The sequence below is a fragment of the Sceloporus undulatus genome, chromosome 2, assembly GCF_019175285.1.
Source record: "Sceloporus undulatus isolate JIND9_A2432 ecotype Alabama chromosome 2, SceUnd_v1.1, whole genome shotgun sequence".
NCBI lineage: Eukaryota > Metazoa > Chordata > Lepidosauria > Squamata > Phrynosomatidae > Sceloporus > Sceloporus undulatus.
In genome coordinates this window covers 109,403,692-109,426,650 of record NC_056523.1, presented here as the reverse complement: position 1 = coordinate 109,426,650, position 22,959 = coordinate 109,403,692, and the positions used below count along the sequence as shown (strand labels likewise).

Sequence of the window (22,959 nt, the reverse complement as noted above, 5' to 3'; positions counted from 1 at the left end):
TAACCAATCCAAGCAGGCTTTGTATACAACAAGTTTTCCTGCTAAGTACCTGCATGTCATAAGCATTTGAATTAAAATTACCAGATTGAAATCAAATCTGATGTTTTTTATTTGGTGTGCGTTGGAAGAAGGGTAGTCTTATATGGCGAGTATATCCCAAACTCTATATTTTAACTGGAAAAGTTGGGGGTCGTATTATACGCCCAGTCATCTTATACGCCGGAAAATATGGTATACACTTATCCATAGATACAGATGTAGTGACTACAATATCTTGAACATTTACTGTTCTTAGTCAATCCTAAAAAAGACCTAGGACAGAAAAACACACATACACTCAAACAAATACCAGAAACCTTTGGCTTATGCGTCCACATCAGGATATGGGGAATGCATCCACATTGCAGAAATAATCCAGGTTGATATAACTTTAACTGCCATGGCTCTATGCTATGGAGTTCTGGTAACTATAGTTTGTTGTGGCACCAGGGCTCTCTGACAGAGAAAGCTAAATGTCTCACAGAGGTAGTTCCCATAATTTCACAGCACTGAGCCATGGCAGTTAAATTCATATCAATCTGGATTATTTCTGCAGTACAGATGCAGATAAAGACTGGCCATACAAGGCTGCTGCCACCTGCTCTCTCCACATGGTGCACACATATATGTGGTTCTTAATCTGGGCTGCTAGAAAGTTGCTCTGAACTTTAAGAACCACAGTGTTTCCTAAGAGCGCATTTTTACACAGTAAAAATAATGCAGTTTGACATTACTTTAAGTGCCATGGTTCCATCCTACAAAATCTTGGGGTTTGTAGTTTTGGGAGACATCAGCTGTCTTGGGCAGAGAAGGCTAAAGACCTTGTAAAACTATAAATCCTAGGATTCCAGAAGATGGAACTACACCGCTTATAGTGTCAAACTGTGTAGATGTGCCCAGGGTGTAACATTCCTGCCTTCACAACAAAGCCATGTGGTGATCTATGAAGAGAGGGGGACAGCTGAGAAGCAGCTGACTATGCCCCTGTAAGGCAGATACACAATAATGACACCATCCAGCAGAACCTCAGGAAGACCCATAGGAAATCCCAAAGCATGCTTTCATTGTCATGTGTCTTCCTACAGTGACATAGCCAAATGTTTCTTGGCCATCCCCACTCTCCATTAGCCACTACATGACCATGTTGGGGGAAGCCATGTATATTTAGTACAACAACCAAAGGAAGATATTATTACACTGGTCTATGCCATTAACAGAATGCCAGCTGACCTTTTTGATTTGGAAGTCTGAAAATTCTGTGATTATTACATCTACTGATATTTTATTATTCTAACACACTGTGAAAGGTGTATCTAAATTTAAATAAGGAACACTGGCATGCATCATTTTCCAACCATTTATTCTGCAACAGTTCATTATTGAAGCCATCCTCATCATTTCTTGACAGAGGTGCTTGTTAACTCTGAATCTATGATTGTGGTAATAACACGGTGGCCAAAAGAATGTAGGAAAATGATAGTTTAAAAGTCTGATAGGTTTGACTGCATTGCACAACAGCACACAGAACTAGAATAGTTAAGCTGGTAATTGCTAAACTAACAGTTGACATTTTTATTGTCAGCATGTAAACATTTGTATGAGGAAATAGATATGAATGGGTGTATGCCAAACAGGCTGGCTCACACTATAATATGTGTTAACTAGAAATACCATTATCATATGGTAACATGGACAGAACTCATCCACCAACAAAAGAGTAAAGGAGCTGCCCTCTTTCATAGGTGCAACAGTGAAGATACAGATTCGGCTTTTGTCTGTGTATGAACTAAAGACTCAATTGTTTGGTCAAGCACTTTCTGAATTGATTCCCTGATCATTATCCTTCTTAGTCCCCTGTAATATTAATAATATATTTTATTGCTTTATTATTTTATTAATCAGTTTTCTTTTATTTTGTTGTTTTTATTATTGTAGTGTTCTGGGATATTTTTCAATGAAAAGTGCTAGTAAAATGTTCTTAGATAAATAATACAAATAGTATTTTGAAGAAAAACTATAAAATTCCTGGAGCCCCCCTCAAACCCAATCATCTCCCTGTTATATTTACTCTCTCCATATTTTAAACCTAAATAAGGACTGCCATATATTATTTATCACAAGGAAAAATGGAATTTGTGTTTTCAACTTGAAGCTGACAAAGTTCACACATAAATACATGTAAAACTCTTTGGTCCTTTTTGCAAGCTTGTAATCTAATACATAATCACAGATAGCAGATCTTAAACAGGACTCCCAGGTGGTTCATGCACAAGAGACTACAGTGATTCTCTGACTTGATCATATTCATTGTAGACAATGCAGATTTGCGATGTTAAGTAGAACCCCAGCTATCCAACATCCAGTCTAGAAAACTGGCTTCTAGATTTTAAGTTCATTTTCAATGTGAGGTTGAAGGCTTTCATGGCTGGCATTCATAGTTTTTTGTGGGATTTTCGAGCTATGTGGCTATGTTCTAGTTTATTCCTGATGTTTCACCTGCATATCTGGCTGGCATTATCTGAATTTTTCTAGAACAGGGCCACATAGCCTGAAAAACCCACAAAAAACTATTCATTTTAAATGCTGCTTAACTCAATTGAAAACAATGGCGGGTTATAGACCGTCCATTTGGGGCGGTCTGCACCCGCCCCCTTCCCCAGTGTATCGGGGCCTCAGTGTGCAGAGCAGCAGCCGCTGAGGCCCTGATCTGCCACTTTTCAGGCTGTGGGGAAGCAGCAAAACGCCGCTTCCCTGCAGCCTGAAAAGGGGTGTCCCTGGGGCTTCAAGCCCCAAGGACACCCCGCGGCGGCGGGGAGAAGGAGAAAGGGGCCGCTTGGCCCCTTTCTCTTTTAGTCCGCTGGGCGCAGCCGTCTGAAGGCTGCGCCCAGTGGACTAAACCAGGAAGCTCCAAAACGGAGCTCCTTCCTGCTCCGTGTTCAGGGCGCACTAAGCGCCCTGGCGCGGAGCAAGGACGTCATGTCCGCGCTACCCTGTCTAGAGGCGGCGCGGCCGTGATGTCCTCACGGTGGCGGCCATATGGAAGGGCCACCGCCGTTTAGTGCGTGATGAGCACGCACTAGGGTTAGAGCGGTGCAGAAGCACCGCCCTTTTGTAACCCTAGTGTGTGCTCGTCACACACTAAAGTGCTGGTCTGTATCCGGCCAAAGATTTATTTCTGTTGCATCTTCTACATCAGTGTTTCCTAAAGGAAAGCACACAGAAATAAAATCTTGCAAATATGTCTGAAATCCAGCAGTAATACTTTTCAGCTGATCAGGTGATCATTTCTCATTGTGGAACTTGTTTGGGAGTCTGTGCTCTGCCAATGCATGGACCTAGTTTGAAGAGTTTTTGAACTGTTTCCTCCAGTTGGGAAGGCAGGTTCAATTTATTTTTGTAGGCTTTCAGGGTACTGTCCCACCTCAAACAACTATTTTTTCAAGTTTAACTTAAATAGTGATGTTTGGAAGAAAAGCCAGGCCTAGTAGTTTGTATTAGCAACCTGTGCATACTAATCACCAGGCAATGAAAATAATTCCTTTATTTTGGGGAGCAAGTCCCTCAGTTTTTGTAAACATATTCCTCTCCTTAGTCACCTTACATCTGTGTGGAACATGAGCTCTCCATGCTTCAGTGATTCCATTTGTAACCAGAACAAATGGTTTTTCTTGATATCTACTATATTAGTCATATTTAGCATTCTGTCACATTTAACCTGCTGATGAACAGAACTTCAGACAGAACTTCAGATAGAACTTGGGGGGGGGGGATCTTCTTTGAGGAGGCAGAAAAAATATTTTTGATTAGTTGCGGAAACTGCTCAGCTTGTACTGACAATATCACCTTATATCATTGCTTTAAAATGTTATATATGTGATCATCATCTTCAGCCAAGTCCTTTTTAATAGACTATTTATACTGAATTCTTCAAATAGAAATTAGATGAAAATGCACAACTGGGAGGTGCCAATTGTGTCTGTAGGTTTATGAAGATGGAGGCAAAAGTGAAAACACTCTGCAGTGTCATAGGGTGGATGTGAAAGCAACTTTCCAGAACCCCCCAACTAGGCAACCCCTACTTGAATCCATTCTCCACTGGCATATCAGTCCATGCTCCATTGGCTCTGGCAAGTCACTGGTAGGCAACCAGCTTTAATTCCATTTCTGATCTTCACTAAGAACACTCCACGTCCTACCAGAGATTGGGGGACTCCTAGGAGTCCCAGGCTGAGCATGTATGAGGATCATTATGCTTAATTCCTTCTTTTACTTTGATTCGCTTGAGAGAATGATTTGAGACACAGCATTTCTCCTCTATTTTGCATATTAATAGCCCATATGTGATCATTCCCTGCCAATACATTTTTTGCTAGCAGCATCAAACAACTTTTCACAGCATGAATGCTCAGCACAGTAGGATTGCTGAGACAAGTAAAAAGTGAAGAGCAAGCCACCAGCAATAACTATCATGGAGACCACAGACTTTAGGGAAAACATGCAACCTAAGTCCTTGCATCACCATTTGTTCTGAGTCATCCAGACCAAATGATTCTGTACTAGAAGTACGTACTTGTTTGAAGCTTAACCCTTTATTCTTACTCATGCAAATAGATCATGTGTTTGTGTTGTGTGACTTTAAGTTTTTTCTGACTTATGGCAACCCCATTACATGATTTTCATGGGCCTCAAGTAGATGGTTGGCATGGAGCAGAGTTTGACTGCTTCAACTGCAAGTGCACCCCATTGGTGTACAACCGCAGTGACCAGACACTTCAGTCCTGAGACCGGCCACCGCCGCATACTGCAATAGGACCACTTTTATTACGCTCCTTTTGTGGCCAGATTTGGGCTATCATAGGCATCTGCAGTGTGCTCTCAGTCCGATGCAGGTCTGAAGGCATTACTTTTGGCCCATCTGTTTCAGGTCACAGCAAGTTTCTTCAGAGGAAAGTTGCCACTGACATCCTGAGGCTGAGAGAGTGTGACTTGCCCAAGGTCACCCAGTGGGTTTTCATGTCTGAATGGGGATTCAAACCCTGATTCCCAATGTTCAAACCACTACATCACACTGGCTCTCATGCGGTTAGTTCTAGCCATTTGACAATTTCTCTGGTATATGTATACGTCTAACATACTGTATGCTATATATCCCGTTTCCATTGAACATATAGGACAGTCTCCTCACTCATTCTGACTGCTGCATTTTGATATTTCTGAAATAAGTTCAATATGTTTGTGGGGAGGGGGGGATCTAGTGCAGGAGGGAGGCAAACTGCAAAGTAGCCTAAACAGGTATATTCATAAGGAAGGGCCGGAACAGACAGCCCTTTTTAAAAAGTGGTCCCCAAACTGTGTTCTTTGAAGAATTTTGGACTTCGGCTCTCAGAATGCCATACTATTGGCCAACATGGCCGAGGCTTTTGGGAGCTGAAGTCCAAAATCTCTTAAAGGGCACAGTTTGGGGACCACTGCCTTAAACAATGCCTTTAGGGCATCATCAGAATGTGGCGTTTAATGCTGCATGCTCTGAAGACTCCTGGAAGCCGGGCAACCACATGTTACTGGAGTGTCTTGAAGCTGTCATTGGGTTGCAGTGCAGCTGCTAAAGGCGGCTTTACCATGGCACAAAAAGGAATGGATCTTTGCCACTCCTTTTCGGACCAGGTTCAAGGTGGATTGGGGCCACAGCATGAGGTTGCTGTGGCCCCAATCCATCTTTGGAAAGGGCGGCTTCAAGCCACCCCTTCCTCCCCCCCGCCCCCGTTTCTCCCCAAGGCCTGCAGAGCAATCCAGTAAAATTTGCTTACCACCTTGTTTAAAAAGCAGGTGTATACTTTTGTCCGTGAAGAAGTGAATATGGACTGAATTGGGAGAGCAGGATTAGGAAATAATTATTATTTAAATAAACATCAAATACTTCTAAGAATTCCAAAATCCTCTTGAACTACAATATATTTTATGTTCATTACATAGTATTTCTGGCCGTCTTCCCTTTATGCTGTTTGTTTAATTCATTTAATATGTGTGTGTGTGTGTATAAAAAGGAAACAAAGGCCTGTTACAGATGGGCAAAATGTGGCGTGGTGGCAGCAGTACTAGGATTAGGGAGCGTGCAGGACACTCCTTAATCTTAGTACGTATTCCGTACATCAAAATGGCAGCGCCCTGTACACACGGGCACCGCCATTTTGACACGACGGATGGTTAGCGTCTGCACGTCGTGGCGCACTCGGGTGTCAGAAGTGCGCCACAAAAAGAACCTGCTTTTTGCAGGTTCTTTTTTTGCCTGTGGGAAACTGCACAGTGTATCCACTGCAGCTTCTTGCTGGCGGAAAAGGAGGCGCTGGCAGGCTGCTCTTTTTGGGTGGTCTGTTCCGTGTTAAAGTTGGAATTGAAAGATATTGCACATGTTGTAAACTCAATGATTCAAACTCGGTAAATGCAGAAACAATGTTTTTTTTTTACAGTGCATTCCTACATTTAGTACAATGAAGTTCCATCACGCTCAATCTGCCGAATTCCTGGGAGTTTGCAAAGAGTCTAAACACCACAGTTTAGCAGACAATCACTCAGATCTGCTCTGATTTGGATGTTTTGGTTGAGAAAGGTCTAGTGGATGCAATTTTGGTATCTGCTTGTCCTGTATTATTGGATATGTTTCCATTTGTGCAGCCTGAGGATGTGGACAGGATTCCTGGAGGTGACAGCCACTGTATGTGTACTGGATTCTCACCCCTCCAGGCTCCTGAAAATAGCTAGAGGGAGACTTGCTGAGTGAGTATGGGGAGTGATGAATGCCTTACTGCAGCAAAGGAAGCTTTCATCCAACCTAAAAGAGGTGGTAGGGAGACATACTATAAAGCCCTCCCTGGATCACACCATTCCTGATAATTACCAGCCAGTCCTTAACATACTTACCATCTTTGAAGTTTCTGGAGCATGTGTTAGTTTCCCAATTCCAGGAATTTCTGGATGAGTCACATTATCTAGATTCATTTCAATCTAGCTTTGGAAATGGTTATAGGATGAAGACAGATTTGGTTGCTTTGATGGATGACGTACACAAGAAACTAGGTGGGGGGAGTGTGTCTTTGTTGGTTGTGCTGGACCTCTTAGTGACTTTTGATGCCATCAACTATGGCATCCTTCTGAGATGCCTTTCTGGAATGGGACTTGTTGGCACTATTATGTAATATTTCTGGGTGAACTCCAATTTTGGTGTTGGAGGACTCCTGTTCAATGCCTTGGCTGTTGGCCTGTGTGGTCCTTTGGAAACTGCAGCAGGTCCAAAATGCTGCAGCCAGAATGCTGAATGGGGCCAGTTACAGAGAGCATGTAATTCCATTGTTGAAACAACTTCACTGGGTACTGATTCAAAGTGGTGATCATGACCTACAAAACCCTATACAGCTATGCTATCTAAAACACCATATCTCACTATAGAAACCTGCCAGAATCATTTAAGATCTACAAGGGAGGGCTTGCTCATGCTCTCACCACCATCTAAAAATATTAATCTGGCTGATAACCCAGTGGTTTAAAACACTTTTTGTCCAATCTTGTAGTATTAACTCAATAGTACAGTCAGTCCTCCATATCCATGGATTTTTTTATTAATGGATTTAACCATCGACATATTGAAAATCTTTCCAAAAATATAAATTCCTAAAAGCAAACCTTGATTTTGCCATTTTATATAAGGGACACCATTTTACTATGCCATTGTTTGTTGGGTCTGTGACCGCAGAATAAATTATCTTATCTATGCCATTGTATTTAATGGGACTTAAGCATCCACAGATTTTGGTATCCATTGGAGGTCCTAGAACCAAACCCCTGTGGATACCAAGGGCCTTCTGTATTATAGTGGACCCTTGTTATATGCTGGGGTTTGGTTCCAAGATCCCCTGTGTATAACAAAATCCGTGGATGCTCAAGTCCCATGAAATATAATGACATAGTAAAATGGTGTCCCTTATAAAAAATGGAAAATCAAGGTTTGATATTTGAAATTTATACTTTTTTTGAACAGTTTCAAACCGTGTGTGCTTGAATCCATGTATAAAAAATCTGTGTATAAGAAGGGCCAACTGTACTCTCTTCCACTGCATATTAGAATGAGAGAACGTACAAGCTCAGTTTATGAATTCATTCCCTGAGTATACAAACTCTAAAAATAATTTTAGTTCTTTGTTCACAAGCAACCATTGGCGCATTACAGATCGCCCCTATGGGGCGGCCTGTAAGCGCTCCTTTCCCCACCGGATCGGGGCCTCAGCTGCCACAGTGGCAGCCTCTGAGGCTCCGATCCGTCACTTTCTAGGCTGCGGGGAAGCGGCAAAAGGCCGCTTCTCCGTGGCCTGGAAAGGGGTGTCCTTGGGGCTTCATGCCCCAAGGACACTTGAAGGTTGTGGGGATGCGGAGAAAGGGGCCGCTTGGCCCCTTTCTCATTTGCGTTGCTGGCGCAGCTGTGTAGAGGCTGCGCCAGTGACACAAATTGTGGAAGGAGCTCCAAAATGGAGCTCCTTCTGGGGCCGCGGAAAGGGCGCCCCAGGTGCCCTCGCGCGGCCCCACTATGTTACTTCCGCGTCGCCCCGTTTGGAGGGGGCGCGGTCGTGACGTAGTCATGGTGGCCCCCGTGTGGAACGGGCGGCGCCATTTTGTACGTCCTGGGGACGTACTAGCGTTAAGTGCGTGCGTAAGGCACACACTTTCCCTAACCCTAGTACGTCCCGAGGACGTACTTTACGCCCGTCTGTAACGGGCCTTAGTCTCCTTTCCTGTGAAATGGGTTTCTGAGGAAACAGAAAGAAAAGTGTGAATCTAAAAGAGCATTTACTTACTGTGCTGCAGGGTAGTCCCCACTCCAACCATTTCCCCACTCTAAACATATCTTTGTAACAAATTTCATGTTATAATACCATGGTAGTATAGAAAATGTAACAGAAAACAATACTAATGAAACCACATTAAAACACTGCAATAGGGCAGAATTTACATGAAACAGGCAGCCACACCTAACTTGATATATCAAGATATAATTACATTTTTAATCTTAAAAGTAATATATATCAAGGTATAATTACATTTTTAATCTTAAAAGTAATATAACTTGTTTCTTTGAGCTTAGAAATGTACTTATCCTGTTACTGGACAGGCATTAAATTCTTGCTTGCTATCAAAGTCCTGCTCATACTGGATGTGCAATTGAATGCAAAGATAGATCAGTATGATTCCAGGTACAGATTCTAGGGCTATTAATCAAAAAGGACTACAAATCTATCCAAACTTTTCCTCAAACTCTTTTCTGATAAGAATGAAGACAGAGTAAATGGTTTGAAAACATGGAAAGGTTACTAGTGGGAAAATGCCTACTTGACTTTCATAACTCTGCCCACCACCCTTTAAGGTAGTTTGAATTCAAGCTAAAATACTTCACATGGAAGCACATCTCAATTCTTGTACCTGCAATTTTTCCAGCCCAATCTTTGATATCCCTATCAATATGCAATGAAAGAAAAGAAATATGGACCCTTCCCATCTGTAGGGGTATGTTCCAGGCTCCTGGCCCCTGTAAATGGTAAAAAAAATAAAAACTTCAGAAGGTAGCACCACATATTCTTTAATGGTGACAACATGCATGGGCAGTCATGGGCAGTCAAATCCATTGATTGTTAGCCCATTGTTATGGAGGTTCCACTGTACCAATTGTCATTATAGTTGGATTTATGTAAAACAAGTATGTACTTTATCCTCCTCATCCCATTTTCAAATTTAAAAAAGGACTGTGCTGTATATATGAGCTTTAGCTGTTCACAAATTGATTAGAAAGCCAAAAGGGGACTCAGCTCACAGTATAGTCTGCTGCGCTGCTGTGCACTTCCTCCTTGCTTGTTTTCTCCCTTCTTCTTGTCTTCTGAGAAATGCTGCAAAAATATTTGTTGATTAGAAATTGTATGTGCCACACTACTGCAGCAGCACTTTCATGGTCTTATCTTAGGGAGCATATAACTCCTATACTGAAATAGCTTTCCTGGATATTGATTTGTTTCCGAGCACAATTCAAAGTGCTGATCATGACGTATAAAGCCCTACACAGCTTAGTCCAGACTATTTGAGAGACCGTATCTCCCCATATGAACCATCTAGAGCTGTAAGATCCCCACAAGAAGGCTTTCTCTCAGTCCCACTAGTATCCCAGGCTTGAGGACACGAGAGAAAGCCTTCTCAGTGGGTGCTCCCACCCTGTGGAAATGTCTTCCATGGGAGGCTAGGATGGCTCTCTTTCTGCTAGCTTTTCACCAGTAGGCAAAGACATTTATATTCCAGCAAGCTTTTTAAAATCATGCAGGCCTGGTTTTATTGAGGGATGGGAGGCTGGTTTAGATTATTTTTAACACTGTATATTTTAAATTTTGTATGTTTTAAATCATTTTACTGTTTTAATTTGATTATTTTAATTGTTTTTCAAGTGTTGTTTTAATGTGTTTATATATATATATTTATACAGTATATGCTGTGAGCTGCCTTGGGTCCCAACATGGGAGAAAGGCAGGATAAAAATAAATAAATAAATAAATAAATAAATAAATAAATAAATAAATATATCACAAACGTGAAAGTGCAGAAAAATCAACCAATATGCCCACTGCTTCCAAACACTAACTTTTTCTCTAACATCTTTATTGTTTAAATCTGGAATCTCCAGATCAGAACATGCCAACTCAAGCATGTCAGCTGCAAAGACAAATCATGAGCATAACTCTTCTGTCCTTTTCATTAGCCCCTTTGAAACATCTACTTGCCAAGAAAAAGAAGAATCCACAGAATGAAAACAGCAACAAAAAAGGAAGCTGGTGTTTGGGGCACTGACAAGTACTCCAAGGACCTAAATGAACCAATATGCCCCTCACCACTCCAGAACGGATCCCTCATTTCTTAGCCAAAGTTCATACTACCATCATCCCTACTACCCAACTCAGGTTTAGTGTGCCCCAAACCAAAGCAGCTGGTGCTTTGATAACTTCATGCAACTAGACATGAAATCCAACTCTGGACAGAAGGCCTGACCTTTCAATCCCACTGACCTGTAAGAAACTGGTTTTTTCTCCTTTACCTGTTTCCCTAACCCATGGTGTTCAACTACAGCTGTCCCCTGTCCTCCTCCCTCAAAAACAGCCAAGCACATCCGCAGTTTAACAAGGGATGGGTGGATGGCCTATGCTTGCTCCTCCTTACCCCAAGCACCACCAAACAAAGGGGGAGGGGGGAAAGAGAGAGAATAAAATATAATTATTAGTGCCACCTTTTCCAAAACTGAACCAACTACCCCTACAGCTCAACTGGTCTGTTACTCTTCCACGCAAAGCAAAGAGTTTGGGAAAAGATACCATTTTGGACAAAAGCTCCCAGAATTCCTCAGCCAACATGGGCATTGGGGAGTTGCAGTTCCAAAAGACACTTCCTCCAAAATCCTTCACTACAGGTTGGTTCTCTCTTATCAGTAATCCCAAAACCTGGATCGTCCACCTGGGTGGCTGAGATAGGGACACCACTGCTTTCTGATGATTCATGGTACACAAACTTTGTTTCATGCACTGAATTATTAAAAAACACTCTGTATAAAGTTACATGCAGGTTATGTGTAATATGAAACATGAATTTCATGTTTAGATGCGGGTCCCATCTCCAAGATGTCTCATTATGTATATGCAAATACAGTTGGCCCTCCACATTTGCAGCTTTGACATTTTCAGATTTGACCAATATGTTCTCTCTAGAGTTGTGCTGGAGGACCTAGAGATCCCTAGAGAGGCGTACACTCAGGTAAAAAAACACTGTATTTTCTTATTTACAGCTTTCCCATTTTCATGGGGGTACTGCACATCTAACCCCAGGGAATGTGGAGGGCCCACTGTATGTCCAAAATCTGAAAAGCTTTCAAAAATCTTCTGGTCCCAAGCATTTTGGATAAGGGAGGCTAAAGCTGTACAGTATATTGTTGTTGCTGTGTGATTTCAAGTCATTTCTGATTTACAGAAATCCTAAGGCGGGTTTCCTTGGCAAGATTTGTTTGTAGCAGATCTGTCCTTGTCTTCCTCTGAGACTGAGAGAGTGACTTGCCCAAGGTTACCCAGTGGATTTGCATGGCTGAATAGTGATTCGTTGTTACCACAATTAAAATGGGCCCACACGATATGAATGTCTTCATCGTGTGCATCTGCTGGGTGCCTTCAAGTTGTTTCTGAGTTGTTGAATTCAAAGATATAGCTATGTTAGTCTGCTGACAGAGATCTTGTAGCACCTTTGAGACTAAACTGCAAGAAAGAAGTTGGCACCATGAGCTTTTGTAATAATAATAATAATACTTTTATTTGTATACCGCCTTTCCTCCAGATCAAAGCGGTTAACATATCATAGCTATAACATATTACAATACAATGGAGTACAATACATCAACATTTCATACAAGTTAAAAACCTTAAAAACAATATATCAAACAGTCACGCTATCAGTTTTGGCTAGGCATCCTGATCTTCTGGGGTGTTATATCTCTAGATAGAGTTGGAAGGATATGCTAACTGAAAAAGATGGGTTTTCAGTGCCTTTGTAAAGGCTTCCAATGTGGGACTGAGTCTGATCTCTTCCGGGAGTGCATTCCAATGGGATGGAGCTGTTGCCCTGTAGGCTCTCTGGAGAGTTGATGTCAATCCCACTCTCGGGTGTTTGAGTAAATATTATTTCCCCGTTGTTCTGAGAGTGTGGGGCGGATTATGTAGGGAGAGGCGTTCCTTCAAGTAACTTGGGCCCAAGCCTTAGTCTACTTCCTCAGATGCATTTGAAGTAGACTTCAAATGTAGGAAAGCTCACGCTGCCAACTTCTTTATTTCAGTTAGTCTCAAAGGTGCTACAAGATCTTTCTGAGTGTTTCGGAAATGACCCGAAGGCACACAACCACAAGAGTGGGGTGCTAGAACCCTCTGGCAGACTATATAGCTTGTGGTTGTGGTTCTTGTGTGCCTTCAAGTCGTTTCCAACTTATGGCGACCCTAAGGCGAACCTATCATGGGGCTTTCTTGGCCAGACTTGTTCCGAGGAGGTTTGCCATTGCCCTTCTCTGAGGCTGAGAGAGTGTGACTTGCCCATGGTCTCCCAGTAGCTTTACATGGCGGAGTCGGAAATCGAACCCTGGTCTCTGGAATCTTGTTCCGAATAGAAAAAGAGAGGAGGCTTTACCAAGCTCTGCCAAAAATGAAACATAAACCTCACAAACTGCTTATGAGCCTTTTTAAGGCATGGCAGCACTTCCCCAGCAGCACCAGCCAGCATAACCTTCTTTGTGCTTCCAGGCTAGCCCAGTAAAGGCCTCCCTGACTGGTCAGGGTGGCCAGATGCCCTCCCACCGCAAAGGAGGAGAAATCGTGGGAAATGGAGGGCATGGCCACATTCTAAAAACACTAATGTAGATTCATGATGATGCTTAGTCTGCTCAAAATGGAACTCCTCCTGGAGCCAAAAGGCTGGAATGGAGGACAGACCTGGAAAAGGAGGACCACCTTGCTCTTAGTCCTGCTCCAAACGGAGGGCAGTTTCGACTTCCTCTTGGAGGAGAGGCTAAAACGGAGGACCCAGTCTGGCCAACCTGTCCTTGGCCAGGTCCCACATGGAGGACCTTATGGGATTCTTCCTGGACAGAAGACTGAGATAGAGGCCATGTCCTGGAAATGGAGGACCAAGTCTGGCCAACCCTGTTCTTAGCCATGCCCCAAAACGGAGGGCATTTTCTACTTCCTTGTCTGGACAGGAGGTCCTGGAAAAAGAGGACCAAGCCTGGCCATCTTGGGCTTAGTGGCTTTCCTCAGGATAAGGAAGAAGAAGAAGACCCTTCCCTGCTTTTCCTGGAGCCAACACCTTGGCCACGCCCCTTTCTCGAAGCTCCGCCCCCTCCTCCTCCTCCTCCTCAGGTTCCCAGCTGGAGCACCTTCCCACCTGCTGCCGCCCTCCCAGCAACGGCCAGTCCTCGCGACGCTCACTCGCTTGCTCGTGCGCTCTCTCTCTCTGTTTCTTTTGCCTGGGCCGCTCCTGTTCGCGTGGCTCCGCTGTGCGCAGGCGCGAGTTGCCAAGGGAGGGAGGGAGTCCAATGGGCCAATCAGAGTCCGCGGCGAGGAAGGAGAAGGCGGGTTGTCTAAGGGAAAGATGGACAGCAGAGAAGGGAAGAGAGCCCTTTGAGAACCTAGTTTGCACCATTCAACAAAGGGAGGGGGGGAGGATGAGGAGGGGGCGGGGCCAAGCCTGTGCGCGTGAGTGACAAGGAGACTAGGTTGCAGCGAGGGGCGTGGCTTCATGGTAGGCGTGGCCTAACAGAACCGGAAGTGTCTCCCCCTCCTCCTCCTCCTCTCTCCTCAGCTGGTTGTCATTTCGATCGTAGGCTCCGTCGTGTGGAGACGGTGGCGGCTGGGGCGGTGGCGGCTGGGGCCGAAGCGACGCACCAAGTAGCCCAGCGCCTGCCTCGCCCTTGAGAAGGAAGGAAAGAAGGAGGGCCCCTCCCCGTCGTCGTCGTCGTCGTCGTCGCCCCGCTCCCTCTCTCCCCCGCCCACGGCCCCCACTCGCCAAGCGACTGTCTTTCATGAGGGGCAAAGAACAGCGCCGGGAGGAGCCAAGGCGGAGGAGAACAGCCACCAGCCGCAGGAGGACCCCAGGGAGCCACTGCCGCCGCCCCTCCCTGCCCCTCGTGACCCGCTTCCCTTGAGAAGCCGGCGGCTCCCATGGGGGAGAGAGGAGCCCGGACCCCCGCCCCGCCGCCCCTCCGCAGGTACAGCCCTGGCCCTGCGCCCCACCTGCCTTCCCCCTCGCAGCCCCTCCCCAGACGAACAGGGGTCCCCTTCCCCCACTTGCTCCCCTCTCCTTACTCCCCAAATTCAAAGGAAGGGGGGCCCTTCTCGCCCCCCAAATTAAAAGGGGCCCCCTTCCCCTTCCGACATCCCCACCTCTCCTTTCCCCTTCCCACCTCACCCCCTCTCTGCTCCCCAACATCCCCGCCTATTTACCTTCCCCTCTTCCAAGTTTAAAAGGGGTTCCCGTCCCCATTCTAGTCCCCATTTCTTTCTCCCTCCCACTCGCAAAGTGAAAGGGGGTCTTTTCCCTTCTCGCCCCCCTTTCTGCCGCTCCCCCCACATCCCCACCTGCTCACCTTCCTCTCCCCAAATTAAAAGGGTTTCCCTTCCTATCCCACCCCCTGCCCCCCCCCCAACATTCCCATCTATTTCCCTTCCCTGTCCTCACACTCGGAATTGCTAGGGGCTCCCTTCCCCTCCTGCCCCTGTCTCTGTCGCACCTCCCAGCATCTCCCCAAATTAAGAAAGGGCTCCCTTCTCGCCCTCTCTCTGTTCTCTGCTGCCCCCACCCCAACACCCACTCATTTCCTTCTCACACCCAAATTAAAAGGGGTTCACCCTCCCCGTCCTCCTCCCCTCCCCAAGGATCTGAGCCCTTTTGTTGTGTGTCGCACCATAAATTATTGTTATGGTGTTGGTTTTTTAAATGTCTATGCTAAGCTTCCTAGGCATTCTTCTTCCCCTCCCTCCCTCCCTCCCCCGCCTCCACCTTCCGAACACTTGACTGCTGATTTTCTGAGGTGAAATTTTTCCTCTGCAGGCTGCCAGGATTCATCTGAAGGACACACAAGTATCGGATCATAAGAGGAGGCCAGCCCGGAAAAGCAGGAACCCACCCAACCGGCGGCGGCAGCAGCAGCAGCAAGAACCCACCCTTCTCCTCCTGCACAACCGACCCCCTGTACACACACCCAGCACCCACTGAATGCCCATATCTAGAGGTTTTGTTTTTAACCAAAAGGAACAGATCCACGCAGCTGCCCCCCCCCCCCCCTTTATACAGAAAGGCCTCGTCAGGAGAGCTTCTACTCATGTAGGTGGTTCTACAAGGCAGAGGCAGTAACAGCACAGGTTAGAAGGGTGGGGAAAAGCCCTTCAAGTACAAGCCGCATACCCTTTCTTAAAACCCTGACATAAAATCTTTACATTTTAAGCAGCAAAGACTGTTAGAGTAGAACACAGATATATATTAGATTATATAGAATTTATTAAATTATTCCAGATTTAAATATATATTTTTGGAGCTGTGAAGGAGTGAGGAGTGCCAGATGTCATGGTTATCTTTTTTCCATTGAAGTGTACGTAGGCAGGTTGAGGCGCTTGATAAGGCAAGGAAGCTTGATTTAAAAATAATCCCAGAAGCTTTGTTTCATCCCCACTTCATTCTTGTACATTTCCTTTTAGGAAAAGAAAACCTCTTATTTTGTTAACCAAAGATTTACTTTCTGTTCCTTCTGGGTTGTCAGAAGGAAATAAACACAAATTGACCCATGTCAATATTTTAGGTAATCTCATGTAAAAGAACCCAGAAATAATATCCAAATCAGATATCAAGGGGCTACGTGGAAAAGGAAGGGGTAGAAGATCTGTTATAAAATATATTTTCTATTCGCTTGCTTTAGTAAAGGAAAGGAAATATTTTAAGGTTTTTTTCCCCTCTAGGCAGAATTCAAATCCTAAATAAAATAAATGGGGGATTACGGGTTTGGCGTTCTAGTGCAAAACAATACTGGGAATAAGTCAGCTTTTCCCGTCAGATTTCATCCACATCTGCAACCTCCGCACCACCATCAAAATGCAACCCCCAGTCCTGCTGCTTTTATAAATAACACAGCTGCCAATGGCAGTAGTGCTGGGTCAGCTTGGCTCTTTCCTGCGCCAGCTGCCCATAACATTCAGGATGAGATTCTGGGGTCAGAAAAATCTAAAGCTCAGCAACAGGAAAAACAAGACTCCCTAGAAAAACAGCAGCTTTCCCCTAGTCAAAGTCAGGAAGCAGGCATGCTGCCTGAATCTGAGAAAGCTAAATCTGAAGAAAACCAGGGGGATAATTCTTCTGAGAATGGCAATGGGAAGGAGAAAATAAGAATAGACTCTCCAGTGTTAACAGGATTTGATTACCAAGAGGCTACAGGGCTAGGTACATCAAGCCAGCCTTTGACATCTACTGCATCTTCTCTGACTGGTTTCAGTAACTGGTCAGCAGCTATAGCGCCTTCTTCTTCAACAATAATCAATGAAGATGCAAGTTTCTTCCACCAGGGAGGGGTTCCTCCTGCTTCAGCTAATAATGGTGCTTTGCTGTTTCAGAATTTTCCACATCATGTCAGTCCTGGTTTTGGGGGTAGCTTTTCTCCTCAGATTGGACCCCTCTCTCAGCACCACCCTCATCACCCCCATTTTCAGCATCATCACAATCAGCATCAACAACAGCGAAGGTCTCCTGCAAGCCCTCATCCACCTCCATTTACACATAGAAATGCTGCTTTTAATCAACTGCCTCATCTTGCTAATAATCTTAACAAACCACCTTCTCCATGGAGCAGCTACCAAAGCCCATCACCTACACCATCTTCTTCATGGAGTCCTGGTGGTGGTGGTGGATATGGTGGGTGGGGAGGGTCCCAGGGGCGAGACCACCGCAGGGGACTTAATGGAGGAATAACACCTCTGAACTCCATCTCACCCCTCAAGAAGAATTTCCCAAGTAATCATATCCAGTTGCAGAAGTATGCACGGCCCAGTTCCGCATTTGCTCCAAAATCTTGGATGGAAGACAGTTTGAACAGAGCTGACAATATATTTCCGTTTCAGGTGAGATTATTCTAGTAATGCTAGATAGAATAATATGCAGATATGTGACATGAAGTGTTGCATAAATGACAAAGATTTTTTTTTGCATTGCTTTCATGATTATACATGACTGGGGACTTAATTTTAAAAATGCATCTCTAATAAGTAGTTCAGCTTGTGACATTTCAAGTGGCATGATTGCTCATCTCTGAATCATGGACACTCTGTATAATGTTTGTCAGAGAAATAACTATCGCCAAATAGTTCATCTATTATATAGTTAGTGTGCTGTCAGATTAGTGCACCTGATCGATCAGACTGGTGGAAGAATGATTATTCTGATAAATTGGGTGAATAAAATAAGTTCTAAAGCGTCAGAGTAGCTGAAAGTCTGAGGGTTTTTTCATCTATTTATTTTCCAAATTGTATGACAAATATGTTCTGTGTGCAGAAAGCAATAACTAAATTCTAAAAGTGTTCGGTTAGAAATGTACTGCTTCATATTGTCAAATTGATGTTTGATTTATTTCAGATGCTTTTGTACAATTTTAGTCTACTTGAAATTACAATTTTCATATAAAATGTTAAAGCTAGTATTCTCTAGCAAGGGCAGAAGATTTTAGCGGTTAGACTGTAAGTCTAAAAATAGATGTGGACTGACTTCAGATGTTGGCCTGTCGTGTTCAAATGTGGCCTTATGTGGAACGCTTTAAAAATATTTGAAATCTTTCTCCTGTTTGTTCAAGTTAATAATAATAAAAAACTGCCAGCCAGGTAATACAGTAGAGATGCAGAAAATATTTATATTTGATTTCTCCTTAATTTCAAATTAAGGCTGGTCGGTTAGGTTTTTTTAAAGAGAGGATTCTGAAACCTTAGGCAAAATTATTGAGTTTGTAATCATGGTATAATCAGATAGTTGTATCTACATGTCTTACTTTAATTCTGAATGGGAAAAATATAAATGGTTATTAAGAAGAAGCACAAAACTGTGTTTGATACAGCCTTAAAGATCTAAATTTATTTTGCAATCCAGTAATATTGTAAAGAGAATTGACATTTCTTGTGTTATGTCTGGCCTTTGGCAAGATTACATTCATTAGCAAGGCTTTTTTAGTACATGTAATCAGAAGTCCTGAAATCATTTTAAAGTCTGGAAGCAATATAAAGGTTCCTGCAGAAAACCAAATTTAACCTTGGAAACCATTAGCCGTAGGAATCATCTGGCGTTTGGGAGGGGGAGTGCATTGAGCCAGACTGCAGCAAGGCTTGATTCCCTATTATATTCATTCTGGATCATCATAACATGGAAAGAGCTACTCTGTGACAGAATAAAATGTGTCCTTGCTCTTGTCATTGAGCTCTCAAATCTATGGATTTTGGAAATGGAAGTTTTCGCTTGCTGTAACATATGTTTTAGTTACCAATATTGATGTGTGCTTTTCTGAGAATTGTGGCAAAAAATAATATTTTGCAGCTGTATGTATCTGTTTACTGAAGCAGACATGTAAACTGAATGACATGTCAGGACCAAATCTGACTCTATTTTGGGCCTAGCAAAAAAAGATATTTTAATAAAATGTTAAGTTAGTTGCAGTTGCTTGTGCTATGGGCTAAACCCAGGGAAGGAAATAGTACTATGGATCTAGAAAATTCTCCATTGCATTTCAGAATAATCTGGGCATTTGTCCTTTGTCTTATGAAATCTTTCTTTCTGTCTTTCTTTCTGTCTTTCTTTAGGCTACTTTACAATTGTACTTTACAATTGTCTAAAAACAGGCAAACTGCTCCTCATTGTTTTAGTGAGTGTGCATGGTATAAATGTAATTCAAAGCAAAATGTGTGCAGAAATGTGTTATGAGGGTTTACAGATATAAAGGATTCTAAATGCAGCAATTCAGTTATGTCTGTGGAACTATTTCTTAGGACTTACTTGAGTCTATGTTTAATATCATTGCACATACTATCTTGGCAGTTGTAACAAACAAAATGGCTCACATAGATGGCAATGTTATTTGTTCCTGATTAACCCCCTTCACTGAGTGACCTCTTCTGATTTTAATGTACCTGTATATAAATAGCTTCCTTATGTAAAAATAGTTCCTTCCCTTCAAAGAGGGATTTTGCACTGTATATAACTGTAATAATTACAGAATTGTCATTTGCAGAAGCTAACCTTATCAGAATGCCATGTAAAATACAAAATCTATATTCCTGAGGAACTGTATTTTATGACGAAAAGGTTCTCTGCTAAACATACAGAACTGGCTTGCTTTTTAACTGTACTGAATAATACTCATGTAGAGAAGAACTCAGTATTCTGCCATGTTTTAGGGAAAGCTTTATTTTTAATTTAAAAGAGTGGTCATTGACTATTTTTGATATAAATCTAGTATTGCACTTGGATCTTGGAATTCAGAAATGGTTAATTAAACTTGCATAAATGATCAAGCCTATGTTCCTGTGGCACAAAATTGAAAGAAGGATTCTGTGCTGAAACATAGCAGGAAATAAACCAAATTCTAACCTCCCCAAGTGGCCTGGAGCAATATAGGACAAAGCAATGGATGTTGAAAGGATGCCAACATGTATATCCAGTAAAAGAACCTAGTTCTGCACCTAGCAGCAGCTATTGGCATTGCTTGCACCACTTTCTCCCTGATGAGATACTGCAGTGCTGCATAAGAGCTCGTGTAGTGTGATACTGGGAAGGAGACAGGAACTCCACCAACTCTATTAAAGAACTTTTTTCTGGACCTTAAGGGTCCCTTGAATCTATAAAGGCTAATATGGTACTTTGACCTTGATTAGGGTGCTTTGAAATATCCGTGATAGAGAGCTAATTATTTGGGCAGGTATCCATTATAATCTACTGACCTAGATTGGGGAAAACAATAAGGGCCTAAATCCACTTGTTAGTCCGAACCTAAACAGATCCATTGAATCAGTGGGAATTTAGTAAGCCAATACTTACATAAGTTACATTGATTTTGATGGGTCTGCTCACACTGAGGTGAACATTGAATTTAGAGCCTTGTATAATGCATGTGCACATAGAGTAAAATACAGCTTACTTCATATGTATGGTCAGTAGCAGTTGCTGAGATAAAGTGAACAATGAACAGATAAAAGATGGACAGTTGGACACTGAACATTAGTTTCCCCTCAGTGTCTGCTTGCCCTTGTATCAGCTGTCTGGATGCACTTAGGAAAGTGTGAATTGGTTACCCAAGCAGAATACAAGTGTGTGACCTTAGGCTGTTACTACTAGGATAGTAAAGGGAGAAGACAGCTGCATGCAGAGCCTCCAATTGAGAACCTGTAGTTGGGTGCTGATTCAGAAACATAGTGCTGAGTTATGAAAGTTGTACATGTGACTTGCTCTCCCTTTTAACGTTAAAGGACCAGTGTTCTTGGCAAATGCAGTGTGGATGAATGCAGTCAGCCTGGCAGTGTTAGTTTTCTGTGGCCTACTAGTGCCAGTGGAAAGGTAGATCAGCTTGGTATTTGATGTTGGGACAGAATGGGGAAGGGCAGAGAAGGACAGGAAATCCTGCTCTGGGCAAAGTAAGGTCTACTTACTATGTACATGCTGCTGCTGATATATTTTTTTAACTGCACATGTTATTGAGCCTGGTTGAGAGAATTACATGTGCAGATAGAAACATCCACTATCTGATCTTTTATGGATGTTGAAGGACACCTTCAGAACACCTCAGCTGCATGTAAAACTGTTAAACTGCATTTCATTCAGAGTCAGGCTTCCTTTTCCTTTTTTAGGTGGGGGCTTCCTTTCTGATTCTAGAGACAGTTCTTGAGATAACGTAATGTGCACATAGTCATTGGGGAGGAAGGTGAGCCTTTCATAATTACTTCCAAGACTGTTGCAAGGACAAGACAACAATCCAGAAAATATCACTGCAAAAATAATTCTTGATATGGTTCAGTTTCTAATGCTAGGACAAAAAGAGGAGGGACTGTTGACTATATTTTCTTATGATTATCTTGCAATTCTTCTAGTGCTGTAAAATGTGAGTGCATTATATTTTCACACAGGAGATGGATGCAAGAGTGCCCCAATCTTGTGAGTGCGCTGAATAAACACTGTACAACAAGACAGAGTTCTGGATCACTGGGAACAAGGAAGTGTTTTCATTGAGCTTTCTCTTCCTCAAAGTGGGATTAACTACACAAACCACTGAACTTTCATCCATGGTTTGCTGATTGTGAGGTCCAAACTAGACTCCCTAGTTTATCTCTGTTTTGATTGTTTTGTCCATTCCCTGGACTGTGGCTTATCAAGAGAAAGGCATCCAGCTGGAGTGCCATGTATAGTTATCACAATAAGTGAGGTCTGTGATTCGTTTACCAGCTTCCACTTGCAATCGGAATGCCTTCTGTTGTAGGGCAGCACAAAGCATTGTTCCCTGTAAAATGTGGGCTACAAATAGTAAGATAAATACCACATACTATTTCTCTATGTTTTTTTCTTTTAAAATAGGTACATATGAGATAAATTTCACAGAAAACAGGAGCTTGGCACTTCGCCTGCATCAAATGTGGGGAACCTTCAGTTTTCTAAATGTTTTTAAACAGCAAACCCCACATTACTTTATCATTGGAAAGCTGGCTGCCACTTCTGGGAGTCCCACAGTTGATAGCAAATGGTGCTCCTTACTGTCCAGCTTAGAGTGTAGTATTCAGCTAAAGATTCAATGAAGAAAAGGAAACTGCTCTTGGAAATAATAGCATACCATGCAAGATAAATTTCTGTTTCCCTTTTTGAGGGAAGACTTGGTATTGGTATGAAAAACTATACTTCGACGTACCCCATTGCCTTATTTTCTACTGTATTACATTTTGAGAATATAGAATAAGATTGCACATAGAAGTTGGTTTTTGCTGATGCACTGGCTTTATGTTTTCAGATACATTCTTCCTGTTGTCTACTTCCATGTAGAAGTGGGACACCCTGCCTGTTTTATAGTAATGAAAGTTATGGTTGAGAAATGAAATCATACCCTTGATGATAAGGTGAAATCTTATTTCCAAAAGGACTTATTTTCTTATATCAATAGTCTTCTGTAATAATAAGCAAAACCATGTTATTGTTAGCTGCTCTTTTGTTGACCTCAGCTCATCGTGACCCATCATCTCCAAGCTTCTCTATCCTCCACTTTGGTCTTTTAGATTCAGGCCTTGACCTTCCTAACTGAGTCTAGCCATATAGCCT

At 43.0% G+C, this 22,959-nt stretch overlaps 2 protein-coding genes across 5 annotated transcripts in view; one reads left to right on the top strand and one right to left on the bottom strand.

Annotated features, from left to right (window-relative positions):
- The window catches only part of LOC121923603 (stress response protein NST1-like), a 29,402-nt gene that overhangs the window by 5,694 nt on the left and 749 nt on the right, over window positions 1–22,959 (bottom strand). Inside the window, exons 1-3 of one of the 3 annotated variants that reach the window (XR_006102407.1) lie at window positions 15,643–15,758; window positions 14,029–14,224; window positions 9,893–9,965 (exon numbers count right to left, since the gene is read on the bottom strand). Coding sequence is in view for 2 of the 3 variants with exons in the window: in XM_042454159.1 (XP_042310093.1) it covers window positions 9,893–9,965; window positions 14,029–14,286 (331 nt within the window). In the remaining variant the exon portion in view is untranslated. Of the gene's footprint in view, window positions 1–9,892; window positions 9,966–14,028; window positions 14,381–15,642; window positions 15,759–22,959 lie in introns of those variants that run through there. The other 2 variants (XM_042454160.1, XM_042454159.1) reach the window with 2 other exon arrangements.
- The window catches only part of CPEB4 (cytoplasmic polyadenylation element binding protein 4), an 80,965-nt gene continuing 74,628 nt past the window's right edge, over window positions 16,623–22,959 (top strand). For both annotated transcript variants that reach the window (XM_042454158.1, XM_042454157.1), the window contains exon 1: window positions 16,623–17,747. In XM_042454158.1, the coding sequence (XP_042310092.1) occupies window positions 16,623–17,747 (1,125 nt within the window). The remainder of the gene's footprint in view (window positions 17,748–22,959) is intronic.